This window comes from Astatotilapia calliptera, chromosome 2, assembly GCF_964374335.1.
Source record: "Astatotilapia calliptera chromosome 2, fAstCal68.1, whole genome shotgun sequence".
Classification (NCBI taxonomy): domain Eukaryota; kingdom Metazoa; phylum Chordata; class Actinopteri; order Cichliformes; family Cichlidae; genus Astatotilapia; species Astatotilapia calliptera.
The window spans coordinates 23056039-23080131 of NC_137423.1; the positions used below are offsets into that span (position 1 = coordinate 23056039).

Here is a 24093-nt window from a genome sequence, read left to right on the forward strand (position 1 = left end):
GCAATATTCAAGCACACGTGTGATGGCAGGTGAATAAGCAATTATGTATAATTAACAGCCCTGCAGGGAGCAGCACTCTCTCCCTAAGCAGATTTAAAAAGAAGACGGTGCTGGCAAAGTGGCCTACATGTAAACGTCGGTATCAGCGGAACAGGAAAAAAGGAGCTTTATCCGCATCTGCCGGCATTTTTTACAGCAGAGAATATGTTTGAAAATGCAATCTGACTCTCATAATGGCATCTATTTTGAAATCAGCGTGTACCTTTTCAGTATTTTTTTATGGCATCCATTTATATACCATAGAATCACCAAGATACTGTACGCACACATCGACATGCATTACAGAATCTATATCAGAATTTATGCAGACAATTTTTAGCTGCAAGCAAGTACGATATGACTGTGTTCTGCTTGTGTGTGTGCGTGTGAGATGGCCCGTGAAAGGATGACAGAACAAAATATCTTCCGAACGACAAAGGTCAGTTATCCGCTGACAACACATGTGATTTTAAACGATCGAACCCAACTTGATTCTTTCTTCTTTTCATCTTTTGTTTCCCCCCCAAGATAATGACTACTGTGAACATCCATGACAGGGTTTTCTCTCTCTCAGGTAGCCCCACGTCTCATTACTCTTGCAATCATGTTTTACATCCCAAAGCAACAAGCAATTTTTTTTTTCAAAAACCGCAATCAGCCCCATTTCAGGTATTGTCCTATCATCTTTGTGCTCATATTTTTACTTCTTGTCATACTCCACACTCTATTGATTTCATCTTACTTTATTTATTTATTTTCACGGTCGCTTTTCGCTTATTTATTCTCTCTCGTTTCTTCGATGTATCCAGTTACCACTGGCTGCGGAAAAGCTCAGTTTCCCGACAGAGATCATCTCAATTCTCCCTCCTCTCCTCATCATCAAGGTTCAATTCTCGGTCTACACTATATTGTGTCCCTTATTAGGATTTACCGCACAGTGGCTGGGCGGCTTTCATCTTCTGCCTCTGAAAGTAAGCGGTGTCCCGCCGTAACTTCTTTCAGATGTGTAAATAGGCAGTAAAATGATCTTTGACCCCAATCCATTAATATTATTTTTGCCTTTCAAGCTGTATCGCTCGATTAATTGTTTTGAACAACCTCGGCAAACTAAAGGCCGGTAGACTAAGGCCATCTGTTGTTCCTCTGTTTGTTTTTGATTACTAAAGAGAGGCAACAAAAATTCTTCCTGGTTCCTGTTTATCACGAAATATGTGACTGGGGAAAAAAACAGAAAGTCTGGTCTATTCCAGACTTTACAGACAGCACACGTGTCAACAAATGTTTGACAGCTCTGAAATAAAATCTGTGTTTAGCTGTCGCACGCTGTCAGTCATTGTAAAAAAGACTCTGTCAATATGACGATGAAAGATGTCTTCAGTACAATGTTTTGCCTCTGTGGAGCTGTTTACTGATTGGCTTGCAACTTGGGTTTTGAAGGGGTTGTTGATACATATTTAGCCTAAAAGCATCACGTCAGCCACGCATAATGTTCCTGATCATTTCCTGAATAATAGGAAAACCTCGTCATAAGAGACGCGCGAGGAAAAACATCCCAAAATATAGACTTTTTTTTCATGGAGGGTCGCTCACGATATGCGTGTGAGTGTATTAACATGGAAATTACCAAGTTGCTCCATGGCATTACTGTGCTACTACATTTCCCAACACTTTTTTTTTTGGTTATTTCAACACTGTATTCTCTTAAGGACTACTGGGCAAAGTGGGAGTGAAGAAACTGCCCTGGTAATTATCCACTTGTCTATATTCAGCCACATACTCTTGCATTATTCACATCCTTCAATTTACACTGCCATCCGTGTGTGTCATAGCAATGAGCTGCAGTTAGCAAGCCCTGTCATTACTACAGGAGCTGTCCTCCCCTTTCTAACGGCTGTCTCTGCCATGCCAAACTCACTCGCATAATAGGAAAAGTTCCCTTCAAATGTCAATGAGTTTCACACCACTCTTGACCATGTCCTTACATGTCTGCATATCCGCAGATAAAAAGGAAGACAGAACGAGAGAGTGAAGCAGCCCTGAGACGTTATCAGAGGAACACATGTAAAGCAAGACAAATACAGAAGAAAAAAAGCTAATCCTTCTCACCTATGGGAGTGCTGTGGAGTAACACCTGCTCCAGGTTGCGGCCGTCGTTGTAGAGAGCCAGGTGCCAGGTGCCGGGGTCCATGTACTCGATGAAGCCTGTTTCTTGGAGGCCGCTCAGTAGCAGGCCTTTGGGAGCTTTGGCAGCTGAGACGGGATCAGTCAAGGACCTGGGCAGGGCCTTCCCATCCAGCAGTTTTACAAAGTCAAACTGAATACAACACAACCAGGAAACAGCATTATCAACCAGTCTGAAGGAAACAACAGCAACAAAAACAACATGGGAATTCGCAAAAGCTACATAAAGCCAACAGAAATGAGCGAGGCAAACCTTGTGCAGTGGCGTGTGGCTGTTGTTGGGCTAGCTGCGTGAATGCTATTAGAAAACTGGGTGGATACAAGAAATTGGGGAGTAGAATTCATGATGCGCATATCAAATGTGAATCCAGAGGCCAAAGGAAAGGAGGAATGCTTTTTTTCAGCCGCATCTCCCTTTTCTACCAGACGTGTTCCACAGCAGCTGGCTCAAAAACTTGACATGCTGCTAATAGCATGGGCACACTTTACCACCCAGGTTTTCAGTGGAGCAGACTATTATTTCATCTGTCTTAACCTTTTCGTGCTTCTTTCTCTCCCTCTTTAACTTCCCCCACCACTCTCATCTCCTCTCTCTCCCTCCCCTCCTATCCATCCTCAAACCTCCTTGAACTAGCAAGCACTCGCTGAGTCTTATTTCCCCTGAGGGCTGTGTGTCACACTAGTGTCAAAAACAGCTAATTAGACCTCTTCATGCAGGCGAGAGCAGGGGCGCACTGATGTTAAAAAGCAGATGACTCAGTGTGTGTTGTATTTTTGTCTGTATCTGTGCGTCTTGAATGGCACAATGCTGTTCTACACTTTGCACGATACGAGACGCTAACATCAGCGTTTTCTTCACGAAAAACCGAGTGCATCCGTACTTTTTAGGGTGCCCGTGCGCCGTTTTAGAAAGACACGTGTCCATGTGGGGAGAATTGCTTTGTCCTCATGTTTTGTTTGTTTTCTTAGCTGGAAAATTAGCATCATATTCAGTATGAGAAAAACACGCACGAGTCTAGAGAAGAAAAAAACATCAGTTTTCCATCAGCAACTCTAACACTGTGTTTCAATACAGCTGAACTCACAATTTAATTGATCTGATTTACATTTTTTTCTCTTTGTGTTGTCAGAACAAGTTTAAAGCAGTGATTTTTTTTGGTTCATGGTTCATGAATGCTACCTGTTAAACAGGCAGACAGCGAATTCATGCTCTGCTGCAGTCAGTTATCGATTTAACTGTTTTTGTTTGTTCTAACACATTTGCCTCACAAAACATGAATAAAAGCAGTTTATGGACATCTGTCTCCACACAAATCGGCGTTTGTACTGAAAAGAACAAAATGCAACTTCCACCTCTTTTAGGACAAGAAATCCAGAGACATCAAAATGGAGACAAAGTAACAGCGAATCCAAAAAACCAAAACAAAACCTATTCCAGCTGTCAGATGGGATGAAAATGTGCTTGCTGTAATGCTCTGTCTGGCTGAATGAGCACACTGACAAAGTTTGAGATTGGGAAGAACAAAGATGTTGATAAATAAAGAGATGTGGTTTTAGAGGAAATGCACAAAAAAGACAGCCAGTGTATCACAATAGAAGTTTTTAAAAAGACTTTCAAACTAAAATAATTTCTCATGTTTAAATATAAAAAAAAGCATTGTGTGTCGTGTGTGTCTAGAGCATCCTGGAGTATCAGGAGTTCTGGATCAAAGAATATAATGTAATCGTGTTCAAATAAGTGCTTAACACTCCCCACCGCTGAATATTGCCTCAGTGTAGATGCAAGGACAAAGTGGAGAGAAATAGGTGCATTAGCGTGGATGGGATCTGTAGCAGCTGAAGCAAACATGCCCATCTGGTGAACAGCACGCTACGACATGGGGCCTTCTTTACCTGAGTGTGTGTAGGCGGTATGTTCCTGCGCCCATAGACCCCCAGCAGTGCGTTGTGTGAAAGAGAAAGATTGAACTTGATGTAGGTCGGATGGTGCACAGTTATATGAAACCTCCAAAAAAGTCCCGGCGGGATTGCCTGGCTCTGCTGAGTCCCGATGTCGACCTCGCCACGGTCGATGGCCCGGCCTCGCACCCACTTTTCTGTAGGCAAAAAAATAAAAAAATTAAAAAAATCACACAGGTGAGGCCGCTAAAGACACACGCTGCAGATTTATCAAGGCGGACAGGCTGTCGTATTCAGTATCAGAGGGAGCAATTAATAACCAACCTGATGTCCTCAAACATCAGCGTGATCAGCCGCTGCACTAATGAAGCGAGACTGAATAGATGTCAGGAATGACTGAGCGGTGGTGAAAATCCTGCTTTTCAAGAGACCATGCTTTGGCAGGCCTTTGGATAGACTCTGCATAAAGATGAACTGCTTTAAAAAGGAAGTGTTTTGTCTGAGAGCTGTCTACTGGGGCTTTGTCGTGTGCTATATTAGCATCTTCTAACAAGAAAGAAAGTCTGTGTGTGTGTGTGTGTGTGTGTGTTAGTGTGAAAGAAGAGAGAGAACGAGAGAGAGCGAAGGATGAGAAAAAGTGAGGAGGGCACATGCACGCATTCACAAACAGCGTCACACAGATAGTGTCTTGAGTGAGAGTGTGTCTTTGTCTGTGAAGAGAATAGGTCTTTCCAACAGTCCCCTGGCCATCAGCTCCTCTTCTCTCCATAAGCCTTTATCAACCACCAGGCCCAAGTCTTTTGTGTTGGGGAGCAGGCAAGGCTCTCCAGCCCTCTGTGTGTCAGCCTTTATGTAGAGATATATCTCTGCTTCTAAACTAAGATGGAGGAAATATGGTGACAGAGGGAAGCCAGCCGATCGTTACGGCCACAAAGGCAGAAGAACAGTTAGGGGCAGATTCATGGACGAGCCGGCTCGCTCTCAATCCATAATGCCTGCTGCTTTACCACTCCATTATGGCGACACCATACATGCCTGCAGGCCAGCCGACATATATCACACGTACTGTCAGAGCGAGGGAGGCGGAGGTACTCATCTTGCTATGCTAGCAGAAGCTAAAGCGATGGGAATATTTATTAGTCCGTTGGTCATTCCAGCTCTTTATTGCAGACCTCTCAGTACCTACAGCTGTTAAGTTTCACACAGATATTCATGACGATCGGAGAAAAATTCTGGGTCTGATGATCGTTTTGTCTTTCCAGCTTATCACGCCATGAAGCTGACATTTGTGGTTTTGCTTGAAATGTCACATCAACTTTTCTTCTCTACTCTCGTCACCAGGTCAGTTCGCCTTGGGTTAATCAGCAAACATGCTACCCTGCTCCAACTACACAGCCGGATATCTGCACACAAATGTTAGACAAAAGGTGCATCCATCCGTCTATCCATCTCCTACTAAGGGTCATCACAGGGTGACAGGTACTACCTGGACAAGTCGTTTCCCTTTTCTATAAAGCAAAGACAACAAGTTTGCAGTATGTTGAAAATGCCTAAGCAATGCATTTCTTGCTCAAAGCACTACTGTGCATGCATCTCTAGTATAGCTGTGGCACCTGCAGACTGGGAGATTTCAGCAATCTCAAGCCAACATAGATCAAATAAACTTAGGTACGACATCAAGTTGAGTTATGCGGACCGCACAATTGATGAAACTTACAGAATCTTAGGCCACAATGAACGGTCACAATTCCCCGGCTGTTTCTTTCCATGCCTAACGGAGTCATAATAACATCTGGAGACACATCATACAAACGTGGCTTCTGCCGCCACGACTCATTGCTGGAATTCCAAACACTTCATTTTCCACATTTTACCTCCATTCATTCCATTTCTTTTGGTGTTTTTTTTTTTCTCCTTTACAATTTGTGCCAGTGTGCCAGTGTCAAAGTTGATCAGTGTGTGTTATCTAATACTGCATTCCTATCTGGTTGGTTAGTGGACGTGACGATGCCAACACTTTGGCAGGCCATCTGTAGCAGCGAGATTGTGGAAAGGGTCAGCTTTGAACCTTAACGCGAGACAAATATCTTAGAGCCAAGACTAAAAGACATTCACAGCTCACTCGTCAAATCACACACAGTGAATACTTGAATTTCAGTGAATTTTAAAAATTGTGCAAATGAATGCCAAAAGATCATACATCATCTCTTTCTACCCTTCTATCTCATTTAGGCAACACTTGAAAAGAAATAATAAAGTGATTAATTCGGTAACGCGCTTAACCAGTGCGACGAGAGGGAAAAAAAGGGACAAAACGATGAGATTGGGACGAGAACAAAAACAGTTCAAAAAGATTTTTGAATGAAAGTAAAAGCAAAAGCAAAAAAAGAACCAACCCACACACACACTCACAGACAGGTGTCTGTATGAGGCATAAATTGTTCCCGCACTAAAATCTCTACCAAACCGAACAAAAGCAGCTTGGCCGAACTAAAGTATGCATTCATGCATTCCTGCCGAGTCTACCTCAGCAGTCTATTCCTTTTAATGCTAATCCTCACTTCTGCGCCTCGCCACAAAAATATAAAGGCCAGCAGAGGGATGGATGTCCCGAGGAAAGCAGTCTTTTATTCAGCACTACATGAATAGGACATGAATAGGGCATGGCAGTTGGCGGAACACTGGCAGGCAGGCAGGCGCACAAGCAGGCTGACTGGCAGGCTGGCGGGCAGATGAGCAGGACTGACGCTAATTACTGTACAGTGCTTCTCCAAGTGTGATGCAACAAGGGGACAGAAAGCGGCACTCAGGTCAGCCACAAGGAAGGGTGGTAGGGAGATGGGGGAAGCAGGGGAGATGTAAAAGGGAGGGAGGGGGGAGCACATATGAGAGGACCATGCTCATTGACGAGTTGGCTGTGTCGAGTTACAACTGCTGATGCAAGAAAGAAGAAAAACCCTCCTTGCATCTCTCTCTCCCTCCCTCCCTCTCTCCGTCTGTCTCAGCACGTAGAGAATAATACTGCAGCTCCAGTAAAACCAGGGGAGAGGATCGAGGCATTTTTGGGAGTCCCACAGAAACCAGACGGCTCACATGGTGACCGGGGGCTCCTAGAGCCGCTCAGATTACTTCTGTCAATCAGTGTGTTCCAGCCGTGTGTCTCAGCACAAAACCTGAGCCCACTCTTTGAAAAGATCTTTCAAAACAGCAAATCTGTGTTTATTCCTATCTGGCAGACATAAAGAATACAAGCTTAAACAAGATGATATGCAAACTGGGAGGCAAAAATTCCTTCGCACCTTGCTATCTCGTGGCTTTAATAACAGAAAAGCAGCTTGAAATTCACACTTGCTATCGGCGGCTTGGAATAAGAGTAAAAATACAACAGCGTCGCATAAGCCTCCTTTTATCATTAGTTGGCAGGGGAAGAAAAAAATTGGAATATTTGAAAATGTTGAGCCTGTTTAAAGGGCAGATAAAAGCGTTGCATTGCTCATTCATGTCTACCATCAACATGGCCTTGATGGGAATGATGAATTGGTAGTGGGTCAGTCTGACATAACCAACATAGAGAGCATTATAATAATGATGATGCTGCCTCAGCCAATTATACTGGTTGTACACATCGTGCTTCTAATGCCCCCACTGACACTAGTCGCACACAATATGGAAACACATGTACACAATGCAATATTTTCTGCTAAATTAGCCCTTGAAAATGTTCCCAGGCCGCAGGACATCTGGATCAGGACGGCTTTACAATTGAACTCTTAACCTTTCCCATTTCTAATGACTCGCTAACATCTCCACATTGTCCTCCTTCACCCCCGTCTTTGCAAAGCACGTGCTTCCAAAAGTTAGTGTGAGTTTGCCTGCCCATCCATCTGAATGTGCTGTGTGTCTCTGAGTGTGTGCGTGTGGGTGCACCAGGCCAATGAAGGAACGGAACTACATTAGGACTTGGGACACAAGGTCTAATTAATTTCTCTTGCCTACGGGTTATTCAGGTAAAACAATTACACCTGTAATCTATTTTCAAAGGAACTAAACTGTCTTTGCAATTAATTTTATTATCCCTCAGATTCTAATGAAGCAGAGAACAGACTAAAAAGTGCAGCCAGGGTCTTGGTGACGGGACACGTCTGAGGGGACTGGAATTGTGTGTGTGTGTGTGTGTGTGTGTGTGTGTGTGTGTGTGTGTGTGTGTGTGTGTGTGTGTGTGTGTGTGTGTGTGTGTGTGTGTGTGTGTGTGTGCGCACGTCAATACTGATGCGTAGGTCTGTGTCTGAATCTCACACATATTGGTGCAGACAACATTAATAGCGTTCCAAATGCAAGAGAGATTGAGTTTGCCGCAGGATGAATAAAAATATCACAATGGGCAAGGTCTCTATAATTACTTGGATTCAATTAAGGGCCTTTTGAGCAGGTGGCTTAATAAGCTTTCAGCCGCCTCTCTCCACTGTGCAGCCTAATGAGTGTCAGTCAGAGTCAGGAGAAGATAATGCTCTTGGCCTTAGGCCCTTCCATTACGCTCTCTTCCTCACCTTCTACCATCAGACCCCAGGCTACGTGTGTGACAGACACATCTGGCCCTTAGCCAACGCACCCACTGCACGACACATGCATTGTTACACATGTAATATGTGTTGTGTCAATTGGAACGTGGATAAAGTACCTACAGATTATTTTTCTTCAAGCTTTACCTGTGTAGTCTGGGTGCAGGTCTAGAGGCTTAACTACTGTGATGCATTTTGAAAATTACTTGTAAGTATCTTAAATTACCCCTCTTGGATATTTATGTCCAAAAAAGTAGAGCACAAGGTCGATGCAACTTTGTGTAACAAAACAGGCTTCCTTCTCTGTAGTGTTTTTTACACTTTGGTACATCACTTTGTCATTTTTATGAAATATTTGTATCTAATATGTTTTCCAAAATTTTACTAATAAACTACTAATAAAGATACGTGAAGAGATATTTTTACCTGCTTAATAAAAATATGTATTTCCTTAACAAATGTGCTTATATCATGCTATGCTATTAGATTGTTAATGCTGATGCATATGTAAATAGTGTTTGAATGTAGGAAAAAATCAAGGCAAAGCTACTTTAACTGCTTTTTAAAATTGTATCTTCCCAGTTTTTCCTGCGCAGAGGAACTCGAAGGTTTGTTCCAACAAAAGCCAAAGAAAAAAAGAAACAAAACTCCAGCACTGTGCTCAAATGATCTATTTTTAAACCAGTATTGTTGTTAGGGATTTAACTGACAAGCATAATCAAAATGTGGTCAGAAACAACAGGAAAATACTCATGTTTCTGTCAACTAAGGTACAAGACTCATTCACTTCAGTGAAAGCAGACTCATCATGTTTGTGTGAGGAGACGTTCCCCAAAGGCACATTCTGAGTCAGGAATATGATATTGTTGGTTGGTTTAACAATTCACTGTGGCATGTGGCATGTAATGTAATTTTAATCTGCAAGGAAGCTGCTAATTAAACGCATTAATAACTGCATTAACAGGACTGTGCAAAAGTCTCAAGCCACCCCTAATTTCTTTATATTTTGCTGGGATGGTGGGAAATAGGTGCATACATACAGAGATTGCTTAATTCATAATAAACTCTCTTAGGCAGCTTTCTTGTTATTTCTTTAAGCAGTCTTAAGGAATAGTTCTTCAGGCTTCTTGAAGGAAATTCAAAGCTCTTCTTTGGATGTTGGCTGCATTTTGTTCTCTACAAAGATGATCCCACACTGCTTCAATAATGAGTCTGAGCTCTGGGGAGGCCAATCCATGACTGATTGTGTTTTTCTATCCAGGTATGCTTTTGCTGCATTGGCAGTGTTTTTGGCGTCACACTGAAAAATAAAACTTTCCACTATACCGCATGCTGTATCATGGCGACAGTACTTTTTCGACATTCACAATTCCATCAATTTTTAAATATCCCCAACACCACTGGCTAAAACACAGCCCCAAACCATGACAGAGCCTCCACCACATGACATCTGACCTCCTCCATACTGATGATTATTTAAACCAAAACTACTCTGGATTCATGACTCCATCAGACCTGTTGGCACTGATTCAGTCCAGTTCCTGTGTAATTCGGCATACTTTTCTCTCTGTTTCTCATCCTGAAGAAAGGCTTCTTGACAGCCACCCTTCTACTGAGACCATTTCTGATGAGGCTTTAGTGAACAGTAGTATTAACTGAAGTGCCAGATCTCTCAGGTCCTGTATTAGGTCTTTGCTGGATTTTTTCTATTTCTTTAGGATATCGATTTCACATACCGTTCATCTGCTACAGATGTTTTTTTACACTATCATTTCTTTTATTCGTTTGTCCTCCAGTTGCCAAGTTTCCTCATTTTTAAGGGCACACTGCACACTATTGTATGCCAAACTTTTTTATTCTGTCAGTTTTCATAGAAAAATAAGGAAATGTGTTGTTTTTGCAACAGGCTGCCAGTAACAAAGTAGCTTAACAAACAAAACTGAACTGAAAATAAGTAAAAAAGCAGCCAATGTCCAAAGAAAAGCTTTAAAGGACCTTCACAAAGCATGGAGAACTATTCCTCTAGACGCCTTGAGCAATAGCAAACAAAAATTTAAAAATCAAAATATAATGACTTGATGGGTGGCTCAATACTTTTGTACAGTGCACCAGTATCAAATGGAAACAGTTGAATAAAGTTCTTGTTTGACCACCTTTTGACCAGCTTTGAGTTTATTTTATTGTTTGTTTTACAATTGATGTCAGAGCCTGTGGCACATACTACTCAAATGTCAAAAGTTCCTGCTCTTGACAAAACGTGACATGTATACTGTAAACACTGGCTGTAGTTTGAAATTATGTTTCATTTCCTCCGATATTTCTGGATGAGATGTTTTGAATGCCGGCCGCCTAACAGACAGACATGCCGCTGCTGTTAGGCTTTCTCAACTTGAGGCGCTCAAGCAGGGGGTTCACTAAGTGATCCATACTCTCTCTGCGTGTGTGTCTGTGTGAACGTGGGCGTGTGCGCATGTGTTACATCCTGAGACTGTATCCCAGCGTGAGAAAATCAATGAGACCAGTGTAACAGGGACCAGTCCATAAGCATTTGCACACACGCGCACGCGCTCACCTCTGCGCCACACACATTCGCTCTGCTCGCACCCGCGCGCAACATCAACACACTTTCTTACTCTTGTGGACACATGCGGACTGCTCGGCCTCACTTCCCTCCACTCTCTCTGCACGCAGTCTAGAATATTGATGTGCTCTTTAAGAGCCCTTCTCTCTGTCTCTGTCACATTTCATCCATCTACACACAATTTTCCAACCACACCATCAGGCAGAGTGAAAACAATTCGGCACTAACTCAGGAGTTTATACAATCATCACATAGGCTCAGATGGCATTCCACAAGCTCCATATTTCATCATCTCCACATTATAATGAGGCAACGCGCCGCTCTACTGTATGTCACTTTGTATCATTTCATATCGTTAATACATCCGACGTTGCACATTGAGTGAAATATTACTCTCAAACTCTGATGTACTTCATTAAGGAAGGGATTCCACCGACAAAAAAATTCTGTTCTGGGCACATCTGCTTTCATGTACGCCAGAAGAGTTGTGTGTGTGTGTGTGTGTGTGTGTGTGTGTGTGTGTGTGTGTGTGTGTGTGTGTGTGAGATGGCCATCTCTAAATGCCCTTACCCTCGCTTGTTTGATATAAAAACAGAGAAGAGATAAGGGAAAGGCGGTGTGTTTGTGAGCACACATTCATGCATGCACATCAGCGCGAGGTTGGGTATCATGGGGCGAGTGGCAATTACTGTAATACTAATTAGAGAAGCTTTTATGTGTGGTCGGCTTAGAGGGGCTGCTGGTGATCTCTGGAAACTGCAGGAGAGATAGCGTGAAGAATATAAAACAGCACGCGCGGCTTGACGAGACGCTAGCCATATGCGCATGACACAACATGTCAATTAGCATCAAGCACGGTGGCGCGGGCCGCCTCATAAGGTGGATTAGAAGTCTTGCGGCTCCGGATTCTGATTTCGGAGTGGAGCCAACAAATCATCTTTATGGCATTGAAGTTGACAGAAAAACAACAACACTAAAAATACATGAACGACAATACAAGAAGATTACTACCTTCCAATCATTCCGCCAAGCTCGTTTCATCTCTCCCTACTGTGTCATCAGTTTATATCAAAACAAGCAGAAACTGATGACTATCCTCCAATCAGCCGCCTCAGCTATCTTCATGCTCCCACTGTTACTTGTGTTCCTTGTGTTTATAGCAGCGTGTTAGGCTAAGACAATTTATTCCGAATTAAAAAAACTGAACATTTTGCATCTTGTTGTTCTTTGAGTTTCCTTTTTTTTTGGTGGTTTGCAGACAAGTTGTGAAAGCTTCTTCTAAGATGTTTAAGGAATTTGCTACTTTAATGACAGCAATTCTTTTTTAGCTTCATCGTGTATCCGTCCCTTGCCCCCTTATCTCTCTCTATCCTTTCCATTCCTTCCCTCGCCATCGTTCGCGGTGTAATCTAGGGGATTGTGTGGTCTCTTGGTGTGAGAGGTGATGGGTGCAGCAGGATGAGCGTGATAATCTGCCACACTGGATTACAGCCTAATCTCTAATCTCCCTGGCCCTCCTCTGCCTGGGGACCACCTCCACCGTGCCAATTTTATTAATCTGAGCCCCCTGCATCAACAGCTTAGCTTTGCCCATTTTGATTTCCCAGCTTTCACGGCGCATATAAAGCAATAAGAGCTGAAACAATAGATTGTTGTGACGCAACACTCAGAAGTGAATTCCACGACCCCTGCGTGCTCTATTGGAGGATTTAGATACTGATGAGAGCGCTAATCCTCCGAATGTGAGGATTCATCAAGAATAGTTGCTTCAGGGATGTCCCAGGTTGCCTAAATTGCAGCGAGTTGCAGTTTTGCCTCGCACGTTTTCTGTGTAAGCGCTGAACGTGGGCTCCGACAGCCTCCGATGTAATATCCATCAGAATCACACCAACCATGAAGGTTGCTCTGTCCTGTCTGACTTCATGACCTGAGACGCTCACAATTAATGTCCCATATCGTGGGGTTAAACTGGTGTTAGTAATTCCTCTGGCTAGTTGGGAGAAGGCAGAGTGGAGAAAAGCAATTCCAGTCACGTAGCAGGAAAAAGAAAACGCGATTAACCAGTTTCCTAGCCTTTCTAAAAAATGAGTAATCAGAGTAAGGCTTATCTCTGGACTAATGTCTCTCTATTGTATTGGATCATTAGTTGTGGGAAGAGTGTTATTTACGAAGCCAGGGACTTAATGCACTAGAAGCTGATTGAAATTTGTAGACCTGTACCTGAAGATCCGAATATAAGTGCATGTGTTTGGTGTATGTGTTTGGTGCATCTTCAGTTTTCACTCTTCAGCAACTCTTTGTACTCGTTTTAGCCTCTGCAGCAACACAACATGACAGGCTTAATCTTTGGCTTATGTGTATGGTGTTTGTAAAAGTGTGATTAAAACATTACATGTCATTGTTCAATATGTTTAGTTTGCAGAAGTTAATGGATCCTAATTGAAGTCTCAGCTGTGGTTCACAGCATCATCGAAGAGAAACAACTAGAATCCTCTTAAGCTATGGTGCACAATTTGCCGTGGTCCAAAAGTAACCGGGACACTAAGTGGGCAGATGTGTCTCATTTTTTTGATCAATAATTCATGCCTAAAAGAGCTGCCATGTGGCTGAAAGTTGACTGAAAGTTGCCATTTATGCAGAGGTGATAATATGAGGAGTAGAGTGGAGCCATGCAAATGAAGGACATAATACCAGGACTCGCACAAAAGCACAAATCTATCAGAGCACTATCACAGGTACCATCAAAACCAACAGCTGGCCTCCTTCCAGAAAACCAGGTGCACCCAGCAAAAGTAAAAAAATGGCAAACAGCATGAAGAAGTCTGCATGAAGAAGAAAAACTCATTTATGTCTCTGCAGCCCGTCAAGAGCGCTCTCCAGGATTTAGGCAAAGATTCAACAGTTATCCAAAGACAACTTCATGTCCATAATTTTTTAACACATTCCTCTCCTGTCTCAAAATTTGGCATGTACATTACTCATAATCCATTTGATGAGTCGGGTGTGTTACACATGTAAAGGCTTGTAGCCTTGAGCTGACAACCTAAAGCAAAGATGAGGAGCTCTCTGCAAAAGTCTGCAGAACTTCGAAGCTACAACGCAGACAGTTTTTAAAAACATTGTCAAAATGAAAAGTCCCAGCTGACTAACATCGCATAAGTCTGGTTAAAGACTGACATGAAGGTAAGTCCAGAGCAACTCTGAAGGGGTGGTTTTCCATGGAAACCTGAAATATGAAGGCCCCGAAAATAATTCCGATTTGTCAAAATACGCTCTTATTGGGCATGCTTAATGAAATAGTCAAAAATGCTTTCCTTGCCTTTTTGCTTGCAAAAATGTCGATAGAAAGAAAAAGAAAACAGCCAGGCACAGATAAAGAAAAATGAAGTGAAGCACTCGAAGTCATCACTTATGTTTTTAGTCAATACATTTAATACAAATTTTTCAAGCTGCTGTATTACATTTGTTTTGTTGTTACTAACGGGCAGATCCTGTCAGTGGCTGAGTGCAGAACATCTGTTATTACAGTGTACACTGTGTGCGTGTCAGCTCACCTCTGTCACCACTGTGTGTGTTTTCAGGGTTGAGCGTGTCCAGCAGGTGGACGGAGCTCGTCGGTCTGGTTTTGCTGCGGTCCTCTTGTTGATGGTCTGCTGAGCTCAGGCCATTCTCATACAGCTGGCTCTCACCGTGACGCAGATGCCAGGTCAAACCTAACAGGTGGACCGCTACACACACACACACACACGCAGATTGGCAGCCAAGGGTAAAGAAAAGAAAACAGACAGAGGAGATCATTATTCAAAACATGCAAGAGGGGTGTGTCTGAATCCTTTTTTTAATGCCCATCTTAGAGCACTCACTCGCTTTATGTGCTTATTAGCGTCCGGCAAAGCAAAGGACAATTAGAAAACACGCAGAGAAGACAAACTGTCACGCACACATGCGTGCATGCCTGCGCACATGGCACATGTGCACACCAACACAGAACGTGGCAGTGGTGGGCAATTAAGGCAGATCTTGTGAGTCTGAGCCCAGGGCTAGTATTAAAGCGCTAACACAGGCTTTTATGCATGACTAATGATGCTTTGAAAGCTGCTGCCGATTCACAATCCATATGGGCCTTTTAAACAACAAAGGGTATGAGAGAGAATACTGGATTCCCCCCTCCCACTCATAAAATTGTTTACTAGGACGGGAAACCAACATGCTGTTAAATAAAAACAACTAACACACGCCCATTAAGGAAATGAATTAGTTTTTTGCGAGTGTTGTCAGTAAAGTGTTGAGTAAAACATTCAGCTGTGTTCTGACCAATCACGAGGTTCCATTCATTCAGGCTTATACTTGAGCAGTGTTTTAATTTTTTTTTTTAATTTCTTTAAAAGAATCTAAAAAGGTAATGTGCCTTTGCTGATAGGAAGAACAAAGCAAATGAAATAAATCATTGCAGTTTTTTTTCTCCCCTCCTCTGACACATTTGGAACATCAAACAAAAGCAAAGACTTAAATCAAAAAGTTACTATGTGCTGGTGGCAGTCAGAGGATGGCTGCTGCATGCAGATCAAGGTAGGGAACTTCTAAGGACTTCAAACATCTTCACTGTCTGTCCTCTGTCTGCTGATTGCCGACACCCAGAAAAAGCACTTGACACGAGCTTGATAACGCTCGCGTAAAATGGCTGCTTAGAAAAACAAATCCACAATTATACGGCGCAACCAACACAATCACACAGGTACGGCGCAGACTCACACTTTTCTCATCTGTGCATACATGCATGCATGCACACGCCTCCACAGTCGCCCACACTCCACCCCCTCCTGATGAAGGATACCTAATTAAAACTCCAAATAGTTCAAAGCCATTTGCTGCTACTTTCCTTTGAGGAAGCACAGAGGAGAGGGGTGCGAGGCGGGGAAATAAAACTGTTTTCTCTGAAAAATACCAGCAAATCTATGATGAGCTCTGAGAGTTGAAGCCAACAGGGTCCCATGCCTCACTCTGGCATCTACGGGGATCAGCAAATCATACATTTCTACTTTTGACTAGCACTAGCCACTATTGGTTTAGCTATCTACTCATGCACAATATGAGCTCTTCAAAGCAGAACACTGACGATTACCAGGGCCATGAGGGAGACGTCATGCATCATTTAGCTCAAACTAATTGAACTGTCAGTCTGTGACGAGACCAGACATGGACACGCACAAGCTCCTCACGTCAGTGTGAGTACGAGTCAGTCATTTTTAAACATCTCTTGTTTTCTTTTTCTTTTTTAAAAAAAGGCGACGTGGGGGATTTTTCGCATAAACACCTTGCTGTGAAAGTACCTGTGATGATTCATTTTGATGCTGGAAAAAAGGATGTCAAACAGTAACCCAAATGATCTTCCTTGTACATTTAATTTCATGGATTTAGCTTCCAGCAAAATCCTTTCGGTTGTCTGGTACTGCCCGTACTGCATCCTTAGCAGACAGGTGGGAGGAGAACGGAAGCAGGTAGAAAGAAACTCATGAAAAAAGCACACACACAGTGAAGGTGGTCAAAATCACACGTATTTGACACTGACAGAATTAGCAAGAGCGCCGCTGAAATTTCCTTTCGACCACGGCAATTATCTTTCTCTTAAAATACACCATAAAATATCATACCACACCTAAAAATGTAGGTTTGTATTCCTCGTCACAGTTTGTATGGCATTATATTTGGCAGTGGAGTGGAGTGGAACAACCTATCATAGTTTCATAAATTAGTCTGTAAGAGTGCTCAGTGAGGGATGACAAGTTATTCCCAAACTGATACATTTGGCATTTCCACCATTAAGTCTCTCAGACTCCATTCTCTCCTCGCTTCCTCTCATCTGAATTGCTTTTCTTGCTCTCCATGTTTGTCTGGTGTCCCCCACACCTCTGCTGGCCAAGTATTACCCACTACAGTTATGACTCTGCAGCGACAGTCCTCACCGGCTCTCCTACCTTCTCCTCGTCACCACTCCATCTCTCCTCAAAACACCCTCAGACCCCACTTCTCCTGCTCCTCCTCATCAGCCCTCCCCCCATTCTCTGTCTCTCTCTCTCTTACTTTATGGCTGTTGACCTTTTGCTTGAACACTTAGCATCTAGAGTTGCACAGCATGCATGCACACGCAAACACACCGGAGCAAGAAGGGAACAAGGACCTCTGAGTGTGATGAGGAGATGATGGAAGAGTGAGCGTTTGAGCATATGCTCTTGTACTTTTGAGGATCTAATGTCCAAACAGTAATATTAATACCAGTGAGGACATATTTGTTGGTTTGTCATTTAAGCAAATGAATTCCGGGCATTTAAAACTGAGCATTCATAGAGCCCATAATGTGGACAGGAATGGGAGTTTAATATATGTCTATCTATTAGGCATGTAGAGGTTACAAGGTTTCAATTGCTGCAGGTTATTCAGTGCCAAAGAGACATGAAAAAAGATGAGCAACTGCTGAGCATGAAGGTTTATTCTTGACCTTAACATTTATTCTGTCAGACCCCTGACTCACAGACAAATTAATATCGTTTTTGGACACACAAACGATACTGGCACAGTCGTCATAGAGATGTCCTGTCGTCCTGGGTTACGCTATCCTACACTCTAGAAAATCACAGAGACCTTGGAGAATCTGGATTATATCGTCAAATGAACTGTGGTGTTAGTTCTTATCTGTGATGATAAAAGGACATGCAGTCTCCTGAGGAAATATAAGAAAAAAGTCAACTACAACCCCCTCAAACAATGTTGGATAAACAGAGTAACGGAGTGTTTAATATAGGCCCTTTGTGACACCTTGATATTTTTATTGTTCGCATTTCTTTATTAGATCAAAAGGAGAAATAACTTAATAGAAAATAATTTTTCCCACAAAACCATGTAGAACATTTAAACCTTCACTTGATGTTTTAGAAAATAAGCTTGCTTTCTTGGCAGGGCAATATGTACAGTAAATATGCAGGTACAGCTAGCTGCTAATTAGCTTAGCTTAGCTTAGCCCCATACATTTCTTATTTGTTTTAAACAAGGCATCAGTTCAGTCCATTAATTCACTGCCTGTTTAACTCCTTTCCCTTTGTGCAGATTCTCCCTTTGACTGAGTTTCTTCTGATTTCCTGCCTCTTAGAAACAAAAGGATGGGAAGTGCTGCTGAGCTAAAATGCAGCAGAGCAGTGTCTGTAGCATATTTAGGAAATGCACTGGAGTTTAAACTATGTAGAGCCAAGAGTAGAAAAAAACTGAACAGAGAGCCGAAGCCTGTGCTTTCAAATCATGAGGAATACATGTACAGATATACTGACCTCATGATTTCAGACTCTGGCCATGTGTAACATACTCATCCACTGTTGTAAAAGTATTTATATAATAGAACCACCCCCCCACAGGAATCTGAACTTGTTAGTCCACATAACTGCCTGGAGACATTTCAAAGATGGCTACTGAGTGGCAAGAATTTCATCTAGAGAGACACCGGCACCTCTTTCCATTTAAAATACAGAGACGCTCTCACAGACTCACTTCCACACAGTGTGCAGCCAGTTATGCGAGCAGCATGTGCTCAGCCTGACCCTTCATTCTCGCTCCCTTTTCCTCCTGCCTGTCTATCCATCCCTCTCAGCGTCCATCTTTCTCTCTTGTGCTTTGGCGAAGGCACACGTTAGTGAGAGGACTCTGAGTTAGTCCAGTCATTATAACTGGTGAAGGAGCAGCGGCGTCGGCAGCAGCACAGTGCCAGCGATGAGCAGCAGTGCAGTGAGCTAACAGGCTGAGGCGCGCGCACACATGAATCATTGATCAGTGTGACAGTGAGATGACTGCCAGAGGTAATAGGACGGTACCGCTGTGAGGGGGGTTCTGTGCTGTACCCTCGCTGTCGGCTACCCCGCCGAGATGTGTGCGGAGGATGAGGAAAGCTGAAGAGAAGAGCGTGGGGTGGAGGGAGCGAGAAACAGACAGTTCACTATTAAAAGAAGGAGGTACTTGATGTGGCTTTTTCAGGTTTTCTTAAACTACCGTGGAGAGAAATGAGAGAACAGAGAAGAATTCAAGCTGGTGGAAATTTAGTAGCAAAGTGAGGCTTGCTGAGATAGCAGCAGCATCATAAGCTTTCTCACATTAGCGGCTAAAACGCAAAGATGTACAGATTACATAGGAGACAAACCATTTCAGGTGGTCGACATGGCGACAATGCTAGCATGCAGCATTCGCTCTTGTTGTCAGGCATGTATGTGTCTCCAGATTAGATAAAAAATGATTGTGTGCTCCTATGACGATTAGATTTCACACTTGTGGTGGGAGAAAGTGGGAGATGTGCATGTGAGCATGCATTTGTTCATTCCTCTTTAACCACTGAAGTAAACCAGATATCGTTATCAAGTATTTGTATCAGTCCTGGGCAGAGCTGTGGGGCACAATGGGGGTGATTGACTGTGAATATACTGCCTTATCGATAAGCATTACAGCCAAGGTAGCACTGCAGTCAGTTAAAAATGATTTATCAATACCCTCACACAAGTGGAAACACATCCTGGCCTGATTGCCAAGTCCTTTTTCGCTCGTAGACATGGCTAACCGCCGACTATATTCTGTCTGACAACCAAAGACTACAGCCAGCTTTGCCCAGCAGCAAACACTTTCAAGCACATCAGTCATTCGATTTAGTGCGTAGTTTAGCATGTACAGTAAAGGCAATTGCTCATCCAAGTTCTGCATGGCTGTGTCAGCCTCTAGCTAAGCCAAGACTTCTGAGGGATGGGAGAAAGAGAGGCAGGGGGGGGAGTAAAAAAGAGGAGAGACAAATGGGGAAAAAACAAGTGTGAAGGAGAGTGAAGGAGAGGGACTTCAGAGCCAATAAAACAAATCTGTGTCTAAGTCAACGTTAGAGTAGAGACTAAGAGCCCGGGGGTCCGCGTGCCCTGCCGCATTTTCGCCTGTCGACCCTCGCTTCACTCTGACAGAAGAGAGGTGCTAAAGTGTTTTTCTTACTCCCCTCCACAAACTCCTTGAAAGCTACTAATGCCACTGTCAAGACTGTTTAACTGTGTGCTTTTTGCATGCATGACGGACTGTCTTTCGTGGGTGTGTGAGAGAGCATGAGCAGAGGCTCATTGCCGCAATTTTTTAACCGGTATAAACCTCAGGACTCATCATTGGTTTGACCTTGCTAATCTGAAATGGGACGTCTCGCTCGGATAAAGGGATGAAATGACGGAAAGAAGGATAAACGAAGAGCGGAGGTGGTGACACACTTCACGCGTCTTCAATGATGAGATTTGCTGTACACGCCGGTGTTTATTTACCAGTAAAACTCGCTGTCACACTTATCTAGTTAGTCATGGTTGCGACAGTACACCAAGTCCAACAGATCACAGCTTTCTTCTTCACGCATTTCTCTGTTGTTCTTTCATTTCCCATCACGCCTCCTCTCTCTTTCTGTCAGAGTCCCCCCATCTCTCTCCATCTGTCTCCCACTAGCTGTCTCACTGATCTGGTCTCTTACTGAAAGCTGAGTAATGTTACGGCGGGCAGGATATTACTCAATGAGCAGGGGATTGCCGCCATGTTACATTTCCCTCTGGCAGCCACCATCTACAGCTGAAATGCTGAAATGCTGCAGACAAACAGCGACGCAGCACCGCCGGTCATATACGAGCTCCATCTCTGCTGGTTTGGAGCGTGGGTGCATGCCTACATTTGTGTGTGTGATAGAGAGGATCGGGAAGATAAGGAAATGCGTGTGTGTGAGTTGCCGCGCGGTGCCTACCGTGCACGTGTGTGAACTCGCCCAGTGTACCGTTGGAGCTATTGAGGCTATTTTGTTGCAGCTTCTCTGACCTTCTGGAGACATTTTACCAAAGGGCTCTCTCACCATTCAGAGCTTTCTGACCACAGTCTGTCTACCCATTTAAAGCAATTTTACCAAAGGCTCCTGTAGCTGTTAGGGCAGTTTTAGCAAAGGCCAGCGGGTTTCTTAGAGCTGCATCAGACGACCAAAATAGAGGACTGAAAACAAAGAGAAACTGGAACAATCAATACAAACCCCAATGAGGCATGAAGCAGCTGGCTGAAAGAAGCTGGAGGTGAGGCGCGTGCTCACATGCACGGAAACACACAGAATCCAATTACAAAGTCACACATGCACCGTCTTGCACATACAAACACACACACACACGTTTGGACTCGTCAAGGACGAGTATTTAAGGATCATTATTTAAGCAATAATACAGTTTAAACCAATATTCAGCCTGAATTGGTCTCCATTCACACAAAAGAACACCGAGCACGATAGACTGTAGTAAGCAAGCAGACTTTGGTCCCATTAATTGCAAAGCAAAGAGAGAAATGAGAAGGATCTACAAATGTGCTGCCAGTTACACACCATTATTTATGCATCGTTCTGTATGCCTAGAAATAAATAAATAACTGAAATGCATGGCTAAAATACAGCAAATTGTATGAATACATGTATTTGTGCTAAAAAAAATAATGTTTTTACTCTTCAAAATCTGAATAAATACATACTTTTTAATTAACTAATGAGTCATTAGCTCACAGCATATACAGTAAAGTGACTGTCCTGTAAATCTGAGATAAATATGCTTGAAAACATCTGTCGGGGCAAAAAGGATAAAGCCAACATCAGCACAGAGCACCTCTGCGTTAGCTGCTGTACTGTGATTGAGTCGCTATGTGTGTGACAGCGTTTTTTGTGTCCACCTTAACCGCTCTCAGCCGGAACACTCCGAATAGAAAGGATTCTACTTTCCCGGCACTACTGGAAACAAGCTGTAGCAGCCAATCTTACCTACTCAGCATTGCTGAGTAGATAATTGGTTGCCAGTTGCCCTCCATGACAGAGCCACACAATGAAGAGGATCGCCGCTGATCCCAGACAAACAGGCAACCACCTGTTCAGAAGCTTTCCTTCGGGGGAAGGTAACATTTCATTAGAGCTACGCCAACTCAGCACCTCAACGGCTTCGTCCCGACAGCCATCACCAGACTGAGCTGACCCTCTAACGTTACCTCTATACACAATCTCTGGCCTACTGCCCACCACCTGCTATCAGAACAGACTGCAAACCTCTTCATGCAAACTGCTCACTCTATTGAGGTCATTACTGCTACACACTAGTTTCTGTAAGCTAACGAATGCATTGCAATGCAGTATTTTTAAAAAGACCTCATTAGTACTGCCTCCACAGTCTTGTGGTGTTTTTTTCCCCAGCTTTTGTCCATCTGCCGATTATTTCAGTAGCTCATGTCACTGAAGGTTCAAAATCCATGAAGCATTTTTGCACTGACTGCTTAGCACAGCATGCTGCGCAGTGGCTGGAAGACTGTGCTGTCTGATTGCATATAGGGTTCAGTTCAGATGGAATAAAAGTAGGAGACCCTCAGCCGAGTGAATCAGCACAGTGGAGCTCTTCCCATTTAGACTTGGACCATCCTTTTATTTATGTCTTGTAGATGGATTTATTCAAAGTCTTTGCTTCTTTGTCCTTTCTATATGTATGCTGAAAATCAGGCCATGGACTTTCAATATTTTAGTATTAACTAGTAAAATTAAACATTTCTTAATAAGTTCACTTCTATTACCGTTCATACCAGTTAACTGTGCAACATGCAGGCCCTGTGTTTGGCTGTTGGTAGGAAGAAGAGGGCCTTGTTGTCACAACAGGAGAAAATATCTTAGGTAAAGCAAGGAATGCTACATATTTTCTTCACTAGCAATACCAGTTTTCATGTTTTCTCAGCTCCATACCAAAGTGAAGTCCTTTGTTCACGTTTCTGTGTTTGCTATGTTCGCTATTAAACTGTGACAAGTTAAACGAGAGCCCAGAGCACTAGTGTTGAAAAAGAACAAAGCTACCAAGCATTGTGTCCAAGCTGGGAAAGCCTTTCTCTTTTCAGTCTCTGAGAAACCGTGTCTGTGATAGGAACTATCATGTCTAAACACTTCCAAATAATATTCAACTTTCAGGAATCACAAGTGGTGTGCTGGTCAGCACCGTTACTTCACAGCAAGAAGGTTTAGGTTGAATGTATTTATGTGAGTATTTCCTGGTAAACCATCTTCCTCCCACATTCCAAGGAGATGCTTGGGGTTGGTGATCAGAAACTGGCCATAGGTGTGACTTTGAGTGGGAGTGGTGGTTTGTCTCTATGTGTTAGTCCTGATTGGTGGCCTGTCCAGGCAGTACCCTGCCTCATGTCCTGTGACAGCTGGGATAGCCACCCCGTGTGACCCCTTATGACTCAATAAGTAGAAGAAAATGGATGGATAGGCAGGAGAGGCCTAAAGGTCCCATGCACATCCATTCAGTCTAACTTTTACATATTCACTACACTTTATATAGTTTCTGTATATTCAGCCTAGATCTACCTCCAACTCTATACTTCTGAATAACTGTGCAATCAGTAACGATAAAAGCACACACAATGTTATTCATGCACTCTGAATGGGGCTGCATTCATTTTCGCTGTACCTTTTGTGCGATGAAAATAAAGATTCTGACTCTATTTCTGTTACATACTTTGTCACTAGCTTTGTTACTTTTCTACATTTTAAAAACACCACAGGAACTTTTTGACCAGACATAAGGTAATTTATTAAAGCACTGCAAGTGCTCTAGCTCCTATAACAGCCACTTTTAGTCTGTCACCAATGTCTGGGACGTTACAAGAAATCCTTTATGTAGGTTTGAAGTCACTCAAAATGTTTTTATTTGAAAAATCTAACTTTTATGCAAGGTGACAAAGAATTATACTGAACACGATGACAAGGTTGGAATAAAATAAAATAAAATAGAAATT

General features: G+C 43.0%; 1 protein-coding gene across 2 annotated transcripts in view; it reads right to left on the bottom strand.

The window, feature by feature from the left end:
- tenm1 (teneurin transmembrane protein 1) overlaps positions 1-24093 on the bottom strand; it is a 191642-nt gene that overhangs the window by 86004 nt on the left and 81545 nt on the right. For both annotated transcript variants that reach the window (XM_026188289.2, XM_080287598.1), the window contains exons 6-8: positions 14814-14987; positions 4114-4316; positions 2146-2353 (exon numbers count right to left, since the gene is read on the bottom strand). In XM_026188289.2, the coding sequence (XP_026044074.2) occupies positions 2146-2353; positions 4114-4316; positions 14814-14987 (585 nt within the window). The remainder of the gene's footprint in view (positions 1-2145; positions 2354-4113; positions 4317-14813; positions 14988-24093) is intronic.